Source organism: Talaromyces rugulosus, chromosome IV (assembly GCF_013368755.1).
Source record: "Talaromyces rugulosus chromosome IV, complete sequence".
NCBI classification, from domain to species: Eukaryota; Fungi; Ascomycota; class Eurotiomycetes; order Eurotiales; family Trichocomaceae; genus Talaromyces; species Talaromyces rugulosus.
This window is the reverse complement of record NC_049564.1, coordinates 210,616-229,379: the sequence shown is the minus strand read 5'-3', so window position 1 is coordinate 229,379 and position 18,764 is coordinate 210,616. Positions and strand designations below refer to the sequence as shown.

At 43.4% G+C, this 18,764-nt stretch overlaps 4 protein-coding genes and 2 non-coding genes across 6 annotated transcripts; 3 read left to right on the top strand and 3 right to left on the bottom strand.

Moving 5' to 3' along the window:
• Positions 1-102: 102 nt before the first annotated feature.
• TRUGW13939_06857 lies at positions 103-203 on the top strand. Its single transcript has one exon. It is a non-coding gene; the product is annotated as a tRNA-Phe (tRNA).
• Positions 204-1,495: 1,292 nt separating this feature from the next.
• Positions 1,496-1,596, top strand: TRUGW13939_06856. Its single transcript has one exon. It is a non-coding gene; the product is annotated as a tRNA-Phe (tRNA).
• Positions 1,597-5,801: 4,205 nt separating this feature from the next.
• TRUGW13939_06855 (uncharacterized protein) lies at positions 5,802-6,980 on the top strand (the record flags this gene model as incomplete). Its single annotated transcript, XM_035489999.1, has 4 exons — positions 5,802-6,170; positions 6,225-6,481; positions 6,532-6,644; positions 6,787-6,980. The coding sequence occupies 4 exons, from the start codon at positions 5,802-5,804 to the stop codon at positions 6,978-6,980; spliced, it is 933 nt and encodes a 310-aa protein (XP_035345892.1).
• Positions 6,981-7,380: 400 nt separating this feature from the next.
• Positions 7,381-7,879, bottom strand: TRUGW13939_06854 (uncharacterized protein; the record flags this gene model as incomplete). Its single annotated transcript, XM_035489998.1, has 3 exons — positions 7,381-7,582; positions 7,654-7,779; positions 7,851-7,879. The coding sequence occupies 3 exons, from the start codon at positions 7,877-7,879 to the stop codon at positions 7,381-7,383; spliced, it is 357 nt and encodes a 118-aa protein (XP_035345891.1).
• Positions 7,880-12,659: 4,780 nt separating this feature from the next.
• Positions 12,660-14,024, bottom strand: TRUGW13939_06853 (uncharacterized protein; the record flags this gene model as incomplete). Its single annotated transcript, XM_035489997.1, has 1 exon — positions 12,660-14,024. One exon carries the CDS (start codon positions 14,022-14,024, stop codon positions 12,660-12,662), a length of 1,365 nt encoding a protein of 454 aa, XP_035345890.1.
• Positions 14,025-17,233: 3,209 nt separating this feature from the next.
• On the bottom strand, positions 17,234-18,526 carry TRUGW13939_06852 (uncharacterized protein; the record flags this gene model as incomplete). Its single annotated transcript, XM_035489996.1, has 4 exons — positions 17,234-17,869; positions 17,942-18,031; positions 18,096-18,335; positions 18,488-18,526. 4 exons carry the CDS (start codon positions 18,524-18,526, stop codon positions 17,234-17,236), a joined length of 1,005 nt encoding a protein of 334 aa, XP_035345889.1.
• Positions 18,527-18,764: the final 238 nt, after the last annotated feature.

Genomic DNA, 18,764 nt, shown 5'->3' with positions numbered 1-18,764 from the left:
TGCGAACAATATAGTGTCTACAACTACCGTCGCCGGGCTTTTAACTGTTGGGAAAATAGAAATTGGCTCATGTACGAAAAAACGGCGACTACTTGTCATCCAGTGGCTTTATTTCAGTTGGGAGAATGCCAGACTGAAGCCAAACTTCAATCCAACACATCGTGTTAATCTGGAAGTCGGGTGTTCAAACCACTCAAGCCACAATTTTTTTCGTACCCGCTAAATCTATGTTCCCTGCTAGTCCCACCTAATGAGTGAAATTTTTTCATTCGCGTTATATTACACTTCCGTGTAATAATGTGCTTGGTTTTTTTAGTAGCGCTGTCTAGCACACTTTGTTTAAACAAAGCGCTTGCTACGGCTATCCCTAATTTGTTTCATTTCTTATGGTCAAGCTATTTAACATGGTGGCTCGTTCGATTTGTAAAACTTCTTCTACTGCATTGCTTGTCGCACCCATTATTGACGTAGAAAAATGCATATAGTCTACCACAATATCAAAGTTTGCACTTTGCGTTGCATAATTAAATCATACATGCGTTGAGAAGAGTTCATCATTCAGGTGCCAGCAATATACAGTGCTATAGAAGACACATATGCATGGATCTAATGATAACGAAATGTCGAGGATACGATGCAGGATTAGAGTCGGTCGACTTAAACATCTGCACCAACAATTATAAAAGGCTCGAATTACAAATCATCTTACTGGAGGCTTCACATAAAATCGCCAGTGATATGAACAAAACATGATGAAGTTATCTTACGTATGTGTGGCTATAACATTGAAATGCCGGTTGGTTAAAGGTTGAGATCAACTATTGATTTCAATATTGTGTCAAGAATTCTGTGAAGGAATTTACGTATGTCAACTGGTAGGAGCCATGACGGCAAAGTCTAAAGGCCTACAACATTTCAATGGTATATGTCAACCGGTATATGTGTACATGTGAGTACGCAAGTCATCGATTGATCACGTAGTCTATCAATAATGTAGGCCGATTCCAGCTGACTTGCGAAAAATGCCGTTGCACCAATTGATCAAGATGTAACAGTATTCGAACATTTCGAAAGGTCAAGGTTTGTTGTGATGTCAAATATAACATTTAATACATGTATTTGGACATCGATCGGTTCAACTTTTGAATGCCGGTTGGTTACTTTTGAGTCGTCACATGAAATGTTGACTCACTTGACTGATATTGCGATCGGATATATATATATATCCACTAATTAGACCAGTACCATGACGAACATTTACATGTAAATGTTGAGTTTTTAAAACTACGTGCAGATGTAGCAAAAAGTAGATATATATTATTCATATAAGTGGGAATTTGCGCTAATATTAGCTATTATCCGTAAGCAAGTTCAAAGGGTTGGGAAAGAGAAAAGTCATTACTGCGATGTTTGCTCAATGACGGTATATCGAGGTATAGTCTGATTTTCTGTCGGCATGGTGTTGGATACAAAAAACGGCGCATTTTCTTCAACAGTGGCTTTATTTCAGTTGGGAGAATGCCAGACTGAAGCCAAACTTCAATCCAACACATCGTGTTAATCTGGAAGTCGGGTGTTCAAACCACTCAAGCCACAATTTTTTTTTTAGGACATTCCACACCCCTCCCCCACATTAATGTCTGAATGTTTTTTTAAGGCGTGTTTAGATAACATTGAAAGTCGATTTTTTCTATCCACATTAGTTGGCAGGTTTCGACCGTCCAAAGCAACTATTCGGAACATTTGGGCGACATTGGATACAGTCTTCCGCAGCCTTTCGGAAATTGTCGAGCCAGACACGATCAATGTAATCAGATGCCATGACTTTGATGGATTCGCTAAATACAGAATTCCGACGTTTGAACTTTGCTTTGGTCCTAGTGGTAATGGTTGCCTGGGGTGCCGGTCCCATCGTCCGGGTTAAGAGAATGATTCTCCATTATATAAACGAGTGGGATTTGTTGTTTCCGTCTATTATGTATGGATATATCTTGATATCTTGATATGTTTGTTGGCTTTGTTCCCTATTTATTCAATCAGTTTATGTTCATCTAGATCCCAAGCACCTCGGACGCTTTCCAGGGGTATCGATTGCCTCACTCACTCATGCTTGGTGCAATTCATCAGTATAACAGAAGCAGAACCATCCCCATGCCCGAGGCGCACATGAAATATGGCGACGCTGTTAAAGTCGGGCCAACGCACGTATCATTTGCTAAACTGCAAGCTATCCGTGATGTCTATGGTCATGGCACCCCTGTCTTGAAAGTCAATTTTCATAGAGCGTTTATCTTTTCACATCCGTATGTCTCAGATACACAGGAAAGGCAGTTTATAATGTTAAGTAAAAGCGACTTACCGCAGCTTTCCCATAGAAGAGTGTCATCGAGCTAGAAAAAAAATTGTTGGTGGCCACCCTGAAAGGGCTACGAGGATACTCGATGATAGCAGACAAGAAATCGATATGACACAGATGATGCTGGGCTTGATGTCGCTGTCACTATGTACAATGAAGACCCAAGTTTTATGGAGCGTGGTAGTGCAGTTGTTACGGTCGAGACCCTCACGGGCGAATTATACAAAACAGACCCTCACGAAGCTTTATGCGGGTCTATACATATATCTGAATCGGCTACTGATCCGATACCCCTTGTTAAAGCCATGACTTGCGGGTGGAAAAAAATGGAAAGACGGCGATCGTCTTCGAGATGCCACCCTGCATTTCGTGCGCAACCGCCTTCGGATGGACACTCAACGTGTTCAAGCGGGACTGGAACCGTTAGATGATTTCATGGTGACACTTGGATAAGAAGGGAAATCTCCTCTATCTCGACCTGGGAGAGATCGTTATCGAAGCTCAAAACCTTTTCAATGCGGCGCGCGAAAACACTGAGATTGCCTTGACAAATATCATTTGCTTAATGACCAAAAATCATCATACGGGGAAGGGCTTGCTTGGGAAGAAACATTGATGTTTTCAAATGCAACTTGTCATTGCGACTCTATTCGCTAAGTATGATTTTTCTCTCCATTCTCCAGACTAGAAGTTGGGGGTCAATGAGACATTTATCCTTTGGCCGTCAATGTTCAGTTGCGACGGAAATAGAATATAATTTTGATGAGTATTCTTCGCTTTGTAATTAGAAAACACATACGAATGATCTGATAGCTGTCATGGATCGGCCAATCTGCACCCTCTTTTACAGTATTTTCACATATAGTAGTAATGAACAAAAGCGTTCAGGCTGTGGGTGAAAATATGACGGAAAAAGAGTAGCCATTGTGGTGGAAGATATGACCGCCCGTGGAATGGACCAGTGTGAGCAGTGGCAGGGTGTTTGTTGAACTGGCACTTACTTGCAACAGGCAGGGTGCATATAGAACCTTAAGCAATATTCTCAATCTTGATTCCATTCACTAGAAAAACCACAATTCGCTATCTGTTCTCTGCTCTCTGTTCTCTATTGTCCGCCATCTACACGAAGGAAATCAAGAGCATCCTCGAGAACCATAAGGTTCTCGGAGGCCGGGGAAACCACCATTTCGAGGGTCTAATGCAGTGGCCGCCCACTGCACTATCAGTGGAGAATATTGATCTTTCATAGCAGCAAATCGGAAGAGTATTTCCACGCACTCACAAGGGTTAAAACCACACACAACCGACAATATAGTTAGAAATCCAAGAAAAAAAAAGTATTAACTATTGAAAAAAAAAAAGACTACAATTTTTAGGAGTAAGATAAAAAAATGAAGCAAAAACTCGACAAGGGTTCCAAAGATTGAAAAGGGACGAGGCAGAAGTCCACGGTTTCGAATGGTAAAAGGCAATTCGAGAGTTCTGAGTTAGGCTTACTGCGTCCCTAGTGGGGTTTATCTAATAGTCATTTATATAGGGTCCCCAAAACCGGGTTCGATCCCGAGGATCGTCGTTTTGTGTGTACAAATGAATTTATCATATTCGGGCGAGTTTTAGATTATTTTTATTTCTATTGTCCTCTTGTTAATATTCTTAGAGACAAATATAAAATCGCATTGTTTTGTTGATGTGAAGACCGACTGAACTGACTGAAACGAACATGGCTGTATTTGTTAGGACGAAAACACTTTGAAGCCCTATCTAATTCTATGTAGTAATTAATGAAATTGATAGAAACATTTAAGATGCTTGATCATGAAGCAAAAAGATGCATGCGGGTTCGCCTCTGCTCTATATCTACCTGAAAAAATATCCACACTATTTTGCCACGCGAAAAAGCATCGAATCAACTCACTAACCGAATTTTGGAATTCTCCACTGTCCTTTTCGTTGCCGATTCGCCATAATATAAATCAACAGGGGAAAAATTGGGAGAGAGAAAAAAAGCAGAGAGAGAGAGAGAGAGAGAGAGAGAGAGAGAGATGGATATAGAACTTTACAGACGTCAGAACTCAATGAAGATGCTCTTTCTATTTGACCTGTTGCAATCTGGGTTACATTATTATCATCATGAAAACTACAGCTAGAGACAAAGTTCTTTCCATGCCGGAACTTCTCGAAGCTATTTTACTTGAAGTTGACCTTCTGACACTTCTTGTTGCTGCTCAAAGCGTTTGTCAAAACTGGCACGCTTTGATCCACACATCTCCATCCTTGCAACAAGCCCTCTACTTCAAGCCTTGCACGGAAGTAGCGACGAACTACACCCAGAATAATAATCTACTGGCTAGACACTTTCCAAATTTATTGCAACAAACCTCTCATTTTCCCGAATACGCATTGGCTCTCGATCTGGCGCGGGTACCTATAAATAAGAAAGAGGCATTTCTTCGTGAGGAAGCAAGCTGGAGAAATTTGCTTTTGCGTCAGCCGCCAATGAATGTGGTACGATTGGCATCGCTCTTAAATGATCGACATAGATCGACAAGATTATATCGGCATTTTGTCCTTTTTGGAAGCCAAAGTAAAAAGAAGGTTGGGACGGATAAAGACGCAATTGGAAAGATTGGAGAGGGTGTGTATTCGTTACATGACTTTGCGGTACTCTCCCACAGTGAAAAGATGAAACAGCATAGCTTCTGCTGTGAATGGCAAGATACAGAATATACGCCATTCAGCCATATTTTCAGACCTATGTGAAGCTGATAGTGCTGATGCTGATGTTATGGCTTTGTCACAGCTCGCTATATTCTGCTATGAAAGTGAACCTGAGAGTGATTATGATTATGTGTATGATCACTACAATGGAGGAGGGATGTTTATGGACACGCATTTGTACTGTTGAAACATTAATACAAGAAGGACTACATGTATATGTCCTTGTATAGAGACTGCATTAGGGACCTCTGTTTCACCATCATAACCTCACATTTTAAATTAGTCAAATAGTTTCGACTTTTAGTTTAAGTCCATATGTACTATGATATCATAATAAGATTGATTTTTCTGTTTATGGATTGTGTTCCTTTTGGTGTTCGCTGTCTCAACTCAACCAGCTGTACAACCTCGGCAGTATAAAATGGAGAATGGCGACATAGATATGACATGGGAGTGCGACTTCTTCTCACAAGTGTAACGTTTGTACAGTGTCCCACTAATTATTGTGCTGGAAAATTTTACAAATTCATGATATGAAAATATCATTTGCCAACTTTAAATGTTCCATCAATATAACCCTCTCTGCAACATTTCGTTGCATATAAATTGCCCAACAATTTACACCGGTCAACATGAAACTTTATCTGTAGATATTCTCTTTTTCTTTCATTCGTCTTCTCCTAGTTTCAATTTGAAAATTCTTTTTTGAAAAGCAGAAAAACGCTAAATGTATGTGTGTACCGTGGTAACGCTTCTGGCCATGGCATCTATTTACACTAGCAATGACAGTATTCCGAACAATACTCAACCAGTGGGGTCAAACCCAGTCATAATCGCCAATGTGGATTATCTCGGAGAGCAACGCACCAACAGTTGCACCCATCGTGACCTAGGATTTTTAGGCCAGCTTACTGGTCGCTGGTATGCTGTTTATGGAGACACACTCTGGTGCAAGGCCAGTGTAACCGAGCCCAGCCAAGACCCTGAAGGGTTTCATGGCATGGTGCGTGATAGTATTGCTGAATGCAGTGATAGCGCGCTAAGGGTAAAATTCACTCAACTCAATGAAGACAGCCCAGTAGCACATCCCAAGCAGGTTGGTTTGTTCTATTTTTGATGATAAACAAGACCGATTGCTAACTAAATATAGTTCATTCCTTGTAATGAAGCGTGGGGCAAGACCCTAACGACCGGGTTCGGCGGTACCAGCCTATGCCCCGTAGACGATGACAACAGTCTTATTTTCTACCTGGTCAACCAAAATCCTGATGGCCTTGTCGGGGCTGGTGCGGCGCAGGTCCAACTGAGTAATGACAGTCCGACGGTTGTGAAACGCTACGGAGAGAACGGCTGGTGGTGGAACGCAACGCATGAAGCTCGCTACGGTCTACATTTATGGCTGGGGCGGTGCGCCTACCAGAAGTAGTGATTACGTTTCGGGACAATATGTCTACCAGATACGAGTTCCTGCACGAGAAGCCTGGGATAAGAGACAGTATGAATACTGGTGGGGACGTAACAGTGCTGGAAACAAAACACACCCTTAACCACGTTCAACAAGGAGACTGCTGTAATGTGGAGAGTTGGTCAAGGAAGTGCTTATTACAGCCCCTATTATGAATGCTATTTCTATGTGCACTTCAACAATTCTGACAGTGTGTCAATTCCCACTTCATTTCCTCCAGTGATATCGAATACTGACCAGTTATCAGTTGCAATCCGAACTGCGCCGGCCCCTGAAGGGCCCTGGTCAGATGATGTCAAGGTCTATACTCCAACCCCGATTGATAGTGGTTTTACATATGCCCCCGGAGTGCATCCCTACCTCGATTCTGCTGGCAAGACCCTCACTATATCCTACACAAACAAAAACCATATCCAAGTGATTAAGGTCACGCTTGAATAGTGATATAGCTATTCATAATGCTATTTTGTAGGCAGCTTACGACTTCTGGCGCAGGCTATCGGGTTATTAGCCATACGAAAGCTATAGAACACCTGTTCTCCTAAGGTATTACCATCCTAGATATTACCATGCGTAATTTTAAAACTTCAACCGCTTATTGAAATGAGCCTGTTCTACACATTAGATAATAAAACCTGAAGTAGGTTAGCTATTGTAACTTTGGTGCAAGTTGAAGAAAGCCTTTGTGACTCTAAGTACCGTATCACAGTCCTTATAACACCAGATATAAATAATTGAATATGCTACACTATGTAATTTGAAACGGACCCTCCCCCCCCCCCCCCCCCCCCCCCCCCCGGGTCCCGGTACGTTGCATTAGTGTAGCTTAGAAAGACTTGTATTATGTCTTCAACGGATCATGTCCCCAGTTCTTCATACTCTTGTAGCTTTTGCTGTTTGTGTTCTGTTTGGCCACACCCTCCTGAGCGAGATGTCGTTTGCAATATGCGACAACACGCCTCATATGCTGGATGTCTTCGCCGTCGTACCTGTCGGGATCTTTACACGGATTCTTTTGGAGGATAGATACTATTTTGCGGCCACTTTAACGAGTCAGTCAGATTCATTATCATTTAACGTGAAATAAGAATAATAATGATCAGTCAAGAGAGACCTTTCATGTCCAATTGTTTCGTTATCGCTCAAGTCGGGTTTGCTCCAGCCCGAGGATTGAGATTGTTTGCCCTGCAGCCAGTCGCCAAGTTCTGAAGCGGACATGTTTACTAGGGAATTAAACTCTCTATATATCTCCATTGCCGTTAGAAATATCAACGTACCAAAAAGGAAAGAAAGAGAGAGCCTGAAACTGACTCAATAACAGTGTTTGTGTCCTTGACCATCTTGTGATTGAACAATCGAATCCAATCGACCTTTTTATTATATTTGCAATCGTTACCAGATACAAGTATTTTTTAAGACAATCAGAGTGTACTGATGGCAAGTTTAGGAAGGAAAAAAAAGTTGAAGCGCCTTTAAGTGTCAAAAGACCCTTCGATAGGTAGTGACATCATCTGCTCGCAATCCTCATCTCTGTTCCTGGCAATTCATAAACCTTAACGGGATTGTAGTATGTCGCTGAAGAGATGACGTCGAGGAAATAATTCAAGTAGAAAATAAAGAGTAAAAAAAAAGGTAGAAAAGAGGTATTAAACGGTATTAAACTAGATCTCGAGATTTGGAAAAGAATTAAATTGCACTAGTTTGGCTATATCATGTACCTGTGCAGTCGAAATATGTTTATAAGTAGAGTTTGCATCCTCATAGTTGTAGATAGTTTCAGAACGCATACTAACGATATATAGATACGCACCATGTGGATGTAGTTAGCGATCATGTTTCAGTGTTACTAGCCTATCCTGTGGGCGATCACTGTTCCATACGTAGTTCTAGTGTCCAAACCGCACCAAACACACAAAGTATGAGTTCCCTTTAGCTAAACGCGATATTGAAAGACCAAGTCGGTGTGAGTATTGAAGAGTAAGTACCGGGAGTTGGGTTGCGGAATAGTGGCCTTGAGATGGAGGAAGCCGAATAAACAAGTGACTCCTATTACTAAAATGCTGTTATTAGGGCAAATAACCGAGAAAACGAATATCACATGAAGTCATTCAACCATAAAAAAAGACCTGGTCCTCATTAACAAAGTCGTTGTCACCTTCGCAATCTTCCTGCTCTTTATCCTCTCTCTCTGACTCGGGTTTCGTCATATTGAGAGTGTGGACAAATGACTCGATATCTTCGTAATTGTCAGTGTTACGGATGACGCTAATTAGGTATCTGACTTGGTTGTCATCCCCGTATCGAATGTAGTTCAAAAAGGTCGTTATAAAATGTTGGCATTTGCCTAGCTGGCTTTGAAACTGCTGTTCTCTTCGCTCGATGTGTTCCTTCCGACGCTTGTCCGCGGAGTGATCATAGACACACTCACGGTTATGAGCCGCACATTGCCAACATGGCTGATGTGTACTACACTAGAACATGGTATTTAATCAGAAACGGGAATTTTTGAGAAAAAAAGGTGAGTTATTTCACGCTGAATATCCAAATATGGAAACTATCAAGGTGAATGGAAGAGGGGACGACGGCTAAATATATACTTTTGTCCGGTACTTCCTGCATTCCATGCAAGCAACTGGCGCTCTTCTAATCTTGGTAGCTTTGTCAGCTTCCCTGATCCCAGATTTATGCCCCGTAGACGATTCGGAGGTGGTCCTAGGGACGATAGGACGATATCTCGACGACTGGGCCGAACCAATGTCCATAGCCTTTTGACGGGTCTCGAAGGAAAATAATGTGCTGGGAAATCCAAATTTGTGACGGGAATTCCACTATGCGAGGCGTTTGCTGGGACCGAAAGTAATAGAGAGAACAATATACGAGATTCAGTGGAGTTTCATTGGAGCTACTAGGCAGGTGGAATAGCGATATGAAAGGGTGGTGAGAAATTGACCTTGCACAAACAAGTATACACAAGGCGGCGCGGCGCGCGACACTATAATAGGGAAATGACAACTAGGCAAACAATGCTCGGGATACTGTGGGCAAGTACGACATGATGCATAATGTAAATGCGACACGGTCAAGGGTACGGGCAAATTGTTAATTAGTGACAGGCCTCCAACAGAAACGATAGGCTGCCGAGGACAGGAAACAGGCCGAGGCTACTTTAGTAGGTACGCCCTTTCATTAGTTTCACCGTGATAGGTGGGTTTCTAAATTTGTTTTTTTGAAGTTTATTGCAGTAGTTTCTCTGTGGTGGAATAAAACTAATGCCGATAAACGGTAAAGCCGACTTTCTTTGTCTGGGATGAGTTCGACATGTTGCTATTCCAAATCATTGCATACATAGCTCGGGTTACTGCCCGCGGATCGTCAGGCTATCTAAACCCGGCATTTCCGGATTTAATGGACAATAACCGTGTTTGTGAACAAGAAATACTGCACACCTTTTGGAAACAAAGCGAGAGTCTAGAAATCCAGAACGCTAGAAAGTCTAGGTGGGGAAGCATGGGCGCGATCACCATGATATCTGAACAACCACTGGCTTTCTTTCTTTGGCTGCAGATGACGTGTAAGAGACCCCCACCTTTCGCCTACATGGCGGAAGCAGACGTAGGGGGATCCGAGTGGTTCATCCTGTTCTCTCGGCGCACACATTTGGTGTTTCTCGAGTCCGAGTCAAAAATGCGGGGTTCCAGCCAATGGTTCTGGTAGATCTCCACGGAAAATAGAGCAGGCTAACATTTATGACGATAAGAATAATAATGCATCGCGATGACGTCTAATAGCGGTAAATTATGTGGATCCTGTTTGGCTGGACGGCGTGATAGTTATCACCACACCATATGATGCCTTGAAGTAATCAATACCATGCATAATCTCAAAACAGCCTCATTTCAAGGACACCACGTCTATGTAATGTCTTAGTAAATGCACACAAGTAAAATACAACTTATTCTTACAAATTCAAGGTGGGAAAAAATTATAAGCTACCCAATGAGGTAATAAGTCAGCCACCCACACCAGTTGACCCAACAGCGGAAACCAAACTACGCGGTTTGCGAATAATCCACCGAGTCTGGAGTCCGTTGCTCATATTGCATGAAATTCAAAATGCTGGAAATTATCTTCTAGATTCTAGGTCGATTTACTCTGCCATAATACACGGTTCTTCCAACTATGATCCCTCTAAGTCGCATGCTATACACACCACAAAGCCATTAAACTCTAGTCGCCATGGTGCTACTGAGGAATTAGCCTACTATTTAAAGGCATCGGTGATATCACATCTCTTCAAAAAGAGGATACTAAAATATGGAAAGAAGTGTTATCGCAGGGTCTTCTAAGCCTCGTTACTGTTGATCCCCGACCAAGCCTCTTCCAGGTAAAAGCGCTGCAGTTGTTCATCTGGGATACATTCCTCTCATCTTTACCTATTGCTAAACTTTCCCGAGAACAGAACGTCAAGGAAATGGCTCGCCAAATATGACAGATAGCCTCCACGGAGACCATAGACCAGACAAAGAGGAGGCAGAGGATCACATCTACACCATATAAAAGTCATTTAGATGAGATAATTTCAACCTATGAGTATTTGTAGAATAATAATACTTATATCTTCTTCGCTAGTCACATGCAAAACAATGGGCCTGTTTATGTAATCGGCGCAGAGAGTCGCCGGAGGCTTCCGCCAGTCACAGACGGCCCATCCATCTTGACGTTTTTCCTCCCCATACCTTGGCTTGAGATCTCCTGATGGCCGATCATAGTATTGAAACCGCAGGCAGAGAAGGTGCTAAAGGGGCAAACATAATCTAGTGATAGTGCGTCATCAGCCTCTGGGTAGCAAGTCTGCAGGCTCTATCATCCGTGAATAACTAACCTATTGTGACGCATAAAGTGGCACCCCAATGAAAAAGCCATTGTGGCTGGAGCTATTTCAGTTTGAGACACAAAAAGCCCATATCATTTGCCGACCTGGACCACGCTACTAAACCTATAGCAGACCGCGCTACCAACAAAGTAAGTTAAGGGGCGTCAGTATGATTTAATGTTGTTCCGTGTTGCAATGAAGAGTCGTTGATCAACCACTGTTTTCTCTTTTCAATCTTCAACCTACCCTCGTTGCTGCTTCCTTTCCGTGGTTTGCAAACAAAAAAAAAGAGAGACAAAGCTCTTTATCTTCACCTAGGAGCCTTTTTGATAGAAATCTGCTTGTTGTAAGTGCGAGTCAGCATTTCATATTCCTTGATTTTATCAGTCTCCTTGGAGTGGAGATCAAGTACTCAGTTGTTATATCATTTAGCACCCCCTCCATTTTCCCTTTGTCCCACACCACCCCCCACCCCAAAGACAAATGATAAAAAGGGACGAAACAAAAACAAAAAGGAAGAAGCATTGCTGACCTATAGTATAATCGAAGACTATCCAACATATTAAACCTCATGACGCAGTCCGATTGTGCTCCCAATGGCAGCATCAAGCCACAGCCCCTGGACAAGACGATGGGAACCAAGGAGTCACAGCTTCGAGATGCAAATTCTCAAATTGAACTTATCATGGATGCTATTCGGGTTGATGGAGATGTGCAGGACTCTAGGATACTAAATGGAATCCGGGACGGTGTTTCATTTCCTTCCATACTGGCTATAGCCACGCAAGTCTCCAAGCGACGCGAGAAAAGGCTGTAGACATGACGAATTTCTACACCTTTCAAGAAATAATCTTAAGATACATAATGCTAATGAACCCCGAAATCATGGACCGGGAAGGTTGGTGGGAAGAGCATCTACTCTGGAATCCGTTGTGTGTTGCAAGCAATGTTGGATCAATAGGCTGCTTTTATAGGACGAAATCCTTCTAATATATTCGCTAAAATCCACTACCTAGGTGGGCTCCTTAGCCCAGTAAAAGCAAATTGGAAGACACTAGAGATAGACTTCGTTGAAAAGCGACCTAATCGAGGATGATGCGACTTATTACTAACCATCAATGCCCACCATAATCCCATTCCGATACAATCTTAAATGTGCCAACTTCTGAAATTCATGATGGACTAGCCCTTTCTAGGCTGTTTTCATCTCATCATATAATATGCTAGCTAGCTTTCTCATTTACACACTAATATCTGGATATTAAGTAATTTCTCCTCTCTGTTTCAGTCCATTGCTTGGTCTGTTCGAGTTCTCCCCTTTTAACCGCAAAGTAAGGCTCAATCAGCTCCTGACTAATGAGCCCACATAGTACCGTATCGGCTTCCAAAGCTGACAGACTTTGCGAAAGCGTCTTTGGAAGTGCATGGATGCCAAGTTCCTTTCTTTCTTGTGGTGATAGCAAATTCGCGGCCCTTCTGCATGGCCCACCAACAAGGGGAAGACCATTTCGTAAACCATCAATACCAGCTGCAAACATTGCACTTAGCGCCAAATAAGGATTGGCAAGCCCATCCATTAGTTTGATTTCAAATCTATTGTTTTCAACACGCCGCAAAGCCGTTTCTTTATTTTCCCACCCCCATGCTGCGTATTCGCCGCCACTCCAAATTCCGCTCATCACGCGGCGATAGCTTTCCGGCTGTGCGAGAGTAAATGCTAATATAGCGGGCAGATGAATCATGATTCCAGCAAAGAAAGACTCGTGGCTGCCATTGAACTCGTGTCTGTCATTCTTCAACGGAGCTTTTTCGTTTAGCGAGATATGCACATGTGCTCCACTACCAGCATGCATTTCTGATGGTCGAGGATGGAGAGTTGCGCGGTGGTCATGTTTTTCAGCAACCAAAGAAATGATAGTTCGGGCTCTTATTAGTGTATCAACAGCCTCGACTGGATGATTGGGTGGTAGCACAAATTCCCATTGTCCGGGTGCTGCTTCAGCGTGAAATTGTTCAATTTCGATCCCTGCCGCTAGTAAAGATCTTGCGACGTCTTCTACGAGTTCCATGTACGAATTGTCATCGGTTGTCATACTTTGAAATGAGTGGTTCTCGTTTATAGTCTCATAGGCCACCACTTTTCCTTTGATATCCTTTGCTCTCTGCATAAAGACGACTTCGATTTCAAAGCCAATAAGAGGATAAAAATCGGTTTCTTTCGTCAACACTTTAGACAGTCTCACTAGAGCTGAACGCGGGCACTCCGCGATAGGCGTGGTTCCATCTTCGCTTTGAACGCCATATGATGTGATGACAGCCCGGTTGGTAGCTCCGGTCCAAAGATGAATGGTCGACAAGTCTGGCTTTAATCCGAACGCTCCCACAGGCTCGCCTCCTTCGGCAAGGTGATCATGGGGAAGAAGATAAAACACTGCCCGAGTGAGTGAAACTGGTTTGTTGATTTCGAGTAGCTTGGTAAATCGAGGAACAGGTATCGCGCGACCTAGGATATTTCCATTCAGGCCCATATACTGAAGCCATACAAACTCGACTCCTTCATGTTGTGAGAGAAACTGGTGCCAAAGTGCGAAGGAGCTATCGTCAGATTTCATGGCGGAAAATCCGTTTTTTTACGGTGATTTTGAATATTTTTGCTAAGAAAAGGTTTCGTTTCAACAATTCCTTGTGAAGCAAGAAGCTGTTCACTCATGAGGTTTTCAATGAGTCGGTCTAGAACGCTCAGATTTCATGGTGCCTTGCCTCCCAGCAAACTGCCAAGTCGTGTAACATGAAACCCAATGAATAGGTCCACCTGAAGACCACATGATGTCAAACCCTCCATTCACCGACGATGTTTTACGGACAGGAAACCCATATTGTCTCCATGGCGGAAAAATATCAGCCGTATAATTGGCGTAAATCTCTGCAGCCTTGGCTGCAGTGCAGATAGCGGTGAAGCTCTCGCGCAGTTCTCGAAATCTCGATCGACTGGATGGTCGGATGACAAGAACAAATCTGAACACCTGCTGACGGTGATACAAATAAATAATAACACTTTTTTAGTCTAGGTGTGTAGCGGGGCCGCGGTAGAATGTAGCTAGCTACTCGAGGCTTGACGTAGCAATGGACAGATATTAGTAGAAATAATATCTTGAACAAATATCGAAGTATAAGAATCAATTCTGGATAATTGTGGGAAAAAAAATTCAAGCTTATAGTTTCATCGATTTGACATATGCGGAATCGGATTTACACTGAATCGCTCTGGCCGTTTCCCCTCGCACTGCTGACGACATTCATGAATACCTCCTCCATAGTGGGACCTGTTATGTTGTATGCTGTAAAAATGGCCTCATTTTCTCGGTGAGAGCTGTCTGTTCTGAGACCACTGATTATGTCACTGTGGCCAACCAACCGCTCCAAAGCCACCATGATCCTTCCTAGTGTTGTTCTGTCGTACACAACATTAAACTGAACTAGGCCATTGGAGTCCCAGTAGTTTTGAACTTCTATACCCCGTTGTCCTAGAGTGAATCGGGCTTGCGTTTCTGCCACAGACTTAATAGCGCTTTCTGATCTGACCGCATGGATTTTGAATAATCCACCATGTAATTCTTGTAAGGATAAGAGGGACCCTATAGCTAGCATGCGCGTTGACACTATAACGGCTTTACTTGTAAGAGCTTCTGCCTCTTCCATACTGTGGGTTGTGAGTAGTATAGCACGGTCTTTGCTCACCCGCTTCAAGGCCCGCCAAAGTAGGCGCTTGGCCCCTGCATCCTGCCCTGTCGATGGTTCATCAAGAAGCAAGAGCCGCGGATTACCCAGCAATGCAATTGCAACGGTTAGTTTCCGTTTGGTACCACCGCTGAGCCCCTTGTGGGCATGGTGCTCAAATCGAGTGATCTTAAGTGCATTCATGACTTGTTTGACATTTTCGTGTACGTTTTTAAGTCCTTTCACTGACCCGTAGAACTCGAGAGTTTGTCGAACAGTCATATTATCGACTGCGTCGTCCTGAGGACATACACCAATGTGTACGCGCGCCTTTCGAGGTTGATCCATGACGGATATACCGCTCACACGAATGTCGCCTTCATCTGGGCGCAATTCGCCACGAATCATGTTGAAAAGAGTAGTTTTTCCTGCGCCGTTTCCTCCAAGTAATGCCATCGTTTCGTTCTCACGCACGTCAAATGAGATATCCTGTGAAGCTGTAGACTTTCCAAAGTATTTTGTAGCATGAGAAATTTGTAGGATGGAATTTCTTTGGGAATCCACCGTGGTTCTTATTTCAGAGGATCGGCGCCTGGCAACTAAATTTGTTAATGGTATTTCGTCATCTTGAGTGGAAATCGGTTTGCTCGTATACAGTGGGATATTCCCTGAATGGCGCAATGTTGGAATCCTTCGACGGAGCCATTGGGCGCTGCCATATTCGTATATTCCGATGCAACATGAGAGAAAAAGTATTTGAAGAACGAGGTTGAAGTATACACCGCCATAGCGTGAATACGCTGTTGGGTTCGAGACATCGTCAATACCGAATTTCCCGCATAAGCTGTCAAAGGTGTTCATCGAAAGCCACATGGCACGAGCCAAGTTTGCACCTGGAGATATTAATCCAAGTCCATTTTGAAGAGATGTATAAACTTGAGAAAGACCGGCATTGTTAGTTCATGCGGAGATAAAAACTTGGGAAACACAAGTCAAAACCTACCATCTTGTCTGGAATAGTTAGGCCCAAGGTACTGATTCATGACATATGCAGCTAGGTAAATTAAAGTAAGAGCCACGTGGACCCCACATGCGATGCCAAAGGTCCCCCGACTGAAAAGAATAGAAACAAGATATGTGCCGAGATACGAAGCTATGCCGAAGAGGATGAAGGTACCAAACAAATGTGATGGTGCATATGCAATTCAAGATCCGTTGGAGCCGGAAAATAATAAGCCCCAGACCACGAGCGCTTTTCAAGAAGTCAGCATAGTGAATTAAAATTGAAAGTTAATATCGTTTCGCACACACCTTCGATGAGGATGAATTGCAGGTCAAATAGTAAATATGCCAACCACAAGGAAGAAGGCGATACACCATTGCTGTAATGGAGAGCTCTTACATTCGACTTTCTTTCATAAGCTGATCTTGCGTTAGTCTGACCTGTGAGTAAAGCATTCAGGTAAGAAGAAAACATACTCGGATAGATGACTGCTATAGACACCGCGGCTACAAATGCAATAATAACTAGCATCTGAAAGGGAAGAGTCTTCCAGTTATGATTTACCGATACATGACTCAAAGTTTTCGCCGTGGTAGTAACTTTTTTCGCAAGGCCCCTTGTTGTTGTCATGTTACTCATGCGATTTGTTACATAGTCAAACGCTTGATTCCAATACCTAACCAATGCAAAGAGGCTTGTTAGTTTCATACCCCCCTCAATACAATACGGAAGGAGTGTAGTAAAAATGAAAGATATACCAAGCATATATGGACTGGCTGTATGGAGGAAGGTGTTTTTTTCCGGCTTTGGAGACCAGAGGCCAAATCCAATGTATCCTTGGCTATCTTTGATTGCGCTGACCATCCCATTTTCATCGGCGACTTTGACAGTTTTATTGAGTATTAATGGTGCGGATAGTGCCTTGCTTCCCCCGCCATTATTTGTTAGAATGGCAGACCTTGAGAATGTATATTAGCAGTGGTGACAAAAAAAGGGGTTTGAAAGGGAATTTGGGCGAAGGAGTAACACATACACACTTTCTCTCAATAGTTCATCCTATGTGGTACCCATGAAAGAGGAGCTTGGTCCGAGTGCTGCGACTTAATCTCCTGCTAAACTCCTATAACTAGGAATCCTAGCGAGCGGCGCTCCGCTGAGAAGTGCATCTCGCTGCATATCACAAGTGTCTAAAGTAGTCCAATCTTGAATATACTTGAACAGAATTGCCGCAACTACGATGGGGATAGCGAGGTTCACAAGATAGGCAAACCAACTCGATCGAAGAAGCATGTACCTTTTCCGAAACAATACCCAAACTTGCCTTATCATTCCAATAGATTTTGCGACGTCGAGATTGAGTTCTGAAGAACCCTCGATCTCTTCCTCCAAAAAGTCAGACTTATTATTGATTGCTGTTTGTGCCTCTTCGTCTCCTATCAAACCGTCGCCACCGATGTGTCTCGCCGAATTGGAGTCAGATGTCACTTTGAGAAAGACTTGTTCGAGTGTGGGATAAATCACATCGCATACTTCGTTTGCGCTTTCCAGTTCAATGACTTTGTGGGTGGCCTCGACAGAGGTGTCGAATTTCCAACCAAGAGTATTTCCTTCTTGCAGGGAATTGATAGAAGCCACGCGATAGCCATCACCGTGTTGATCTTTCAGGGCTGTGCTAGACCCTTGGCAAACAAGGTGTCCGCGGTAGAGAACAACGATGTGATCGGCGAGAACATCAGCCTTAAGCGGTTTCAATTAGCATTTTGTAGTGGCTATATGGACATGGAAGTAGCAAGGGGGAGAAGTGCCTACCTCGTCCAAGAAATGCGTTGTGATCAGGGTCGTGCGTCTGCTTCTTCCTTTCTGAATGATGTCCCAGATATTGCGTCGCGATAATGGGTCCTGCATCCAGCAACAAATTATGAGCCTTATGGTTCTATCAGGGCACCTTCAACAGATCGCTTACCAGCCCACTGGAAGCCTCATCGATGCAAACCATTTTTGATCCCCCCGCAAATGCCATGGCTAACTGAAGCTTCCTCTTCTGCCCACCACTGAGTGTTTTTGCTGCTGCACCGATCTTGTCGTTTAGGTCACATTCGGATATTACGTCCGCGTCATTGATTAACTGGGTTCCCGAGGCTGCAATGCGGAGTATTCGCCATATTTGAACATGCTCTCTGACGGTGAGAGCGTCCCAGAATATCTAGACAAAGCCCCGTGTCAGTATCAACGATTTCATTGGATTAATGGGCGAGGAGAAGCACTTGAGACTCGCGTTGTTTTGCGGGCAGATCCCAAAGGTGGCATTTTCCGCTTTCAATGCGATCTCAGAACCATGGTCTACGGAAACCATACCAGTGACGCATTTGAGAAGAGACGTCTTGCCTCCGCCATTTGGGCCGAGAAGAAACGTAATGGCACCCTCGTCGACCTCGAGATCTACATTATTCACAGCCGGGCTTGCTGCTATGCGTCGAAAAAATGGCCAGTACCACTTTTGTCGCAGAGAATAAGTTTTTGACAACTTCGTCACGCGCAATGCTATCTTCTCAGATGGGCTCAGGATCGTGTACTTACGCCTGACGCCCCACATAAACCTCTCTACGAGGAATGTTCCGGTCAAATAAAAGAT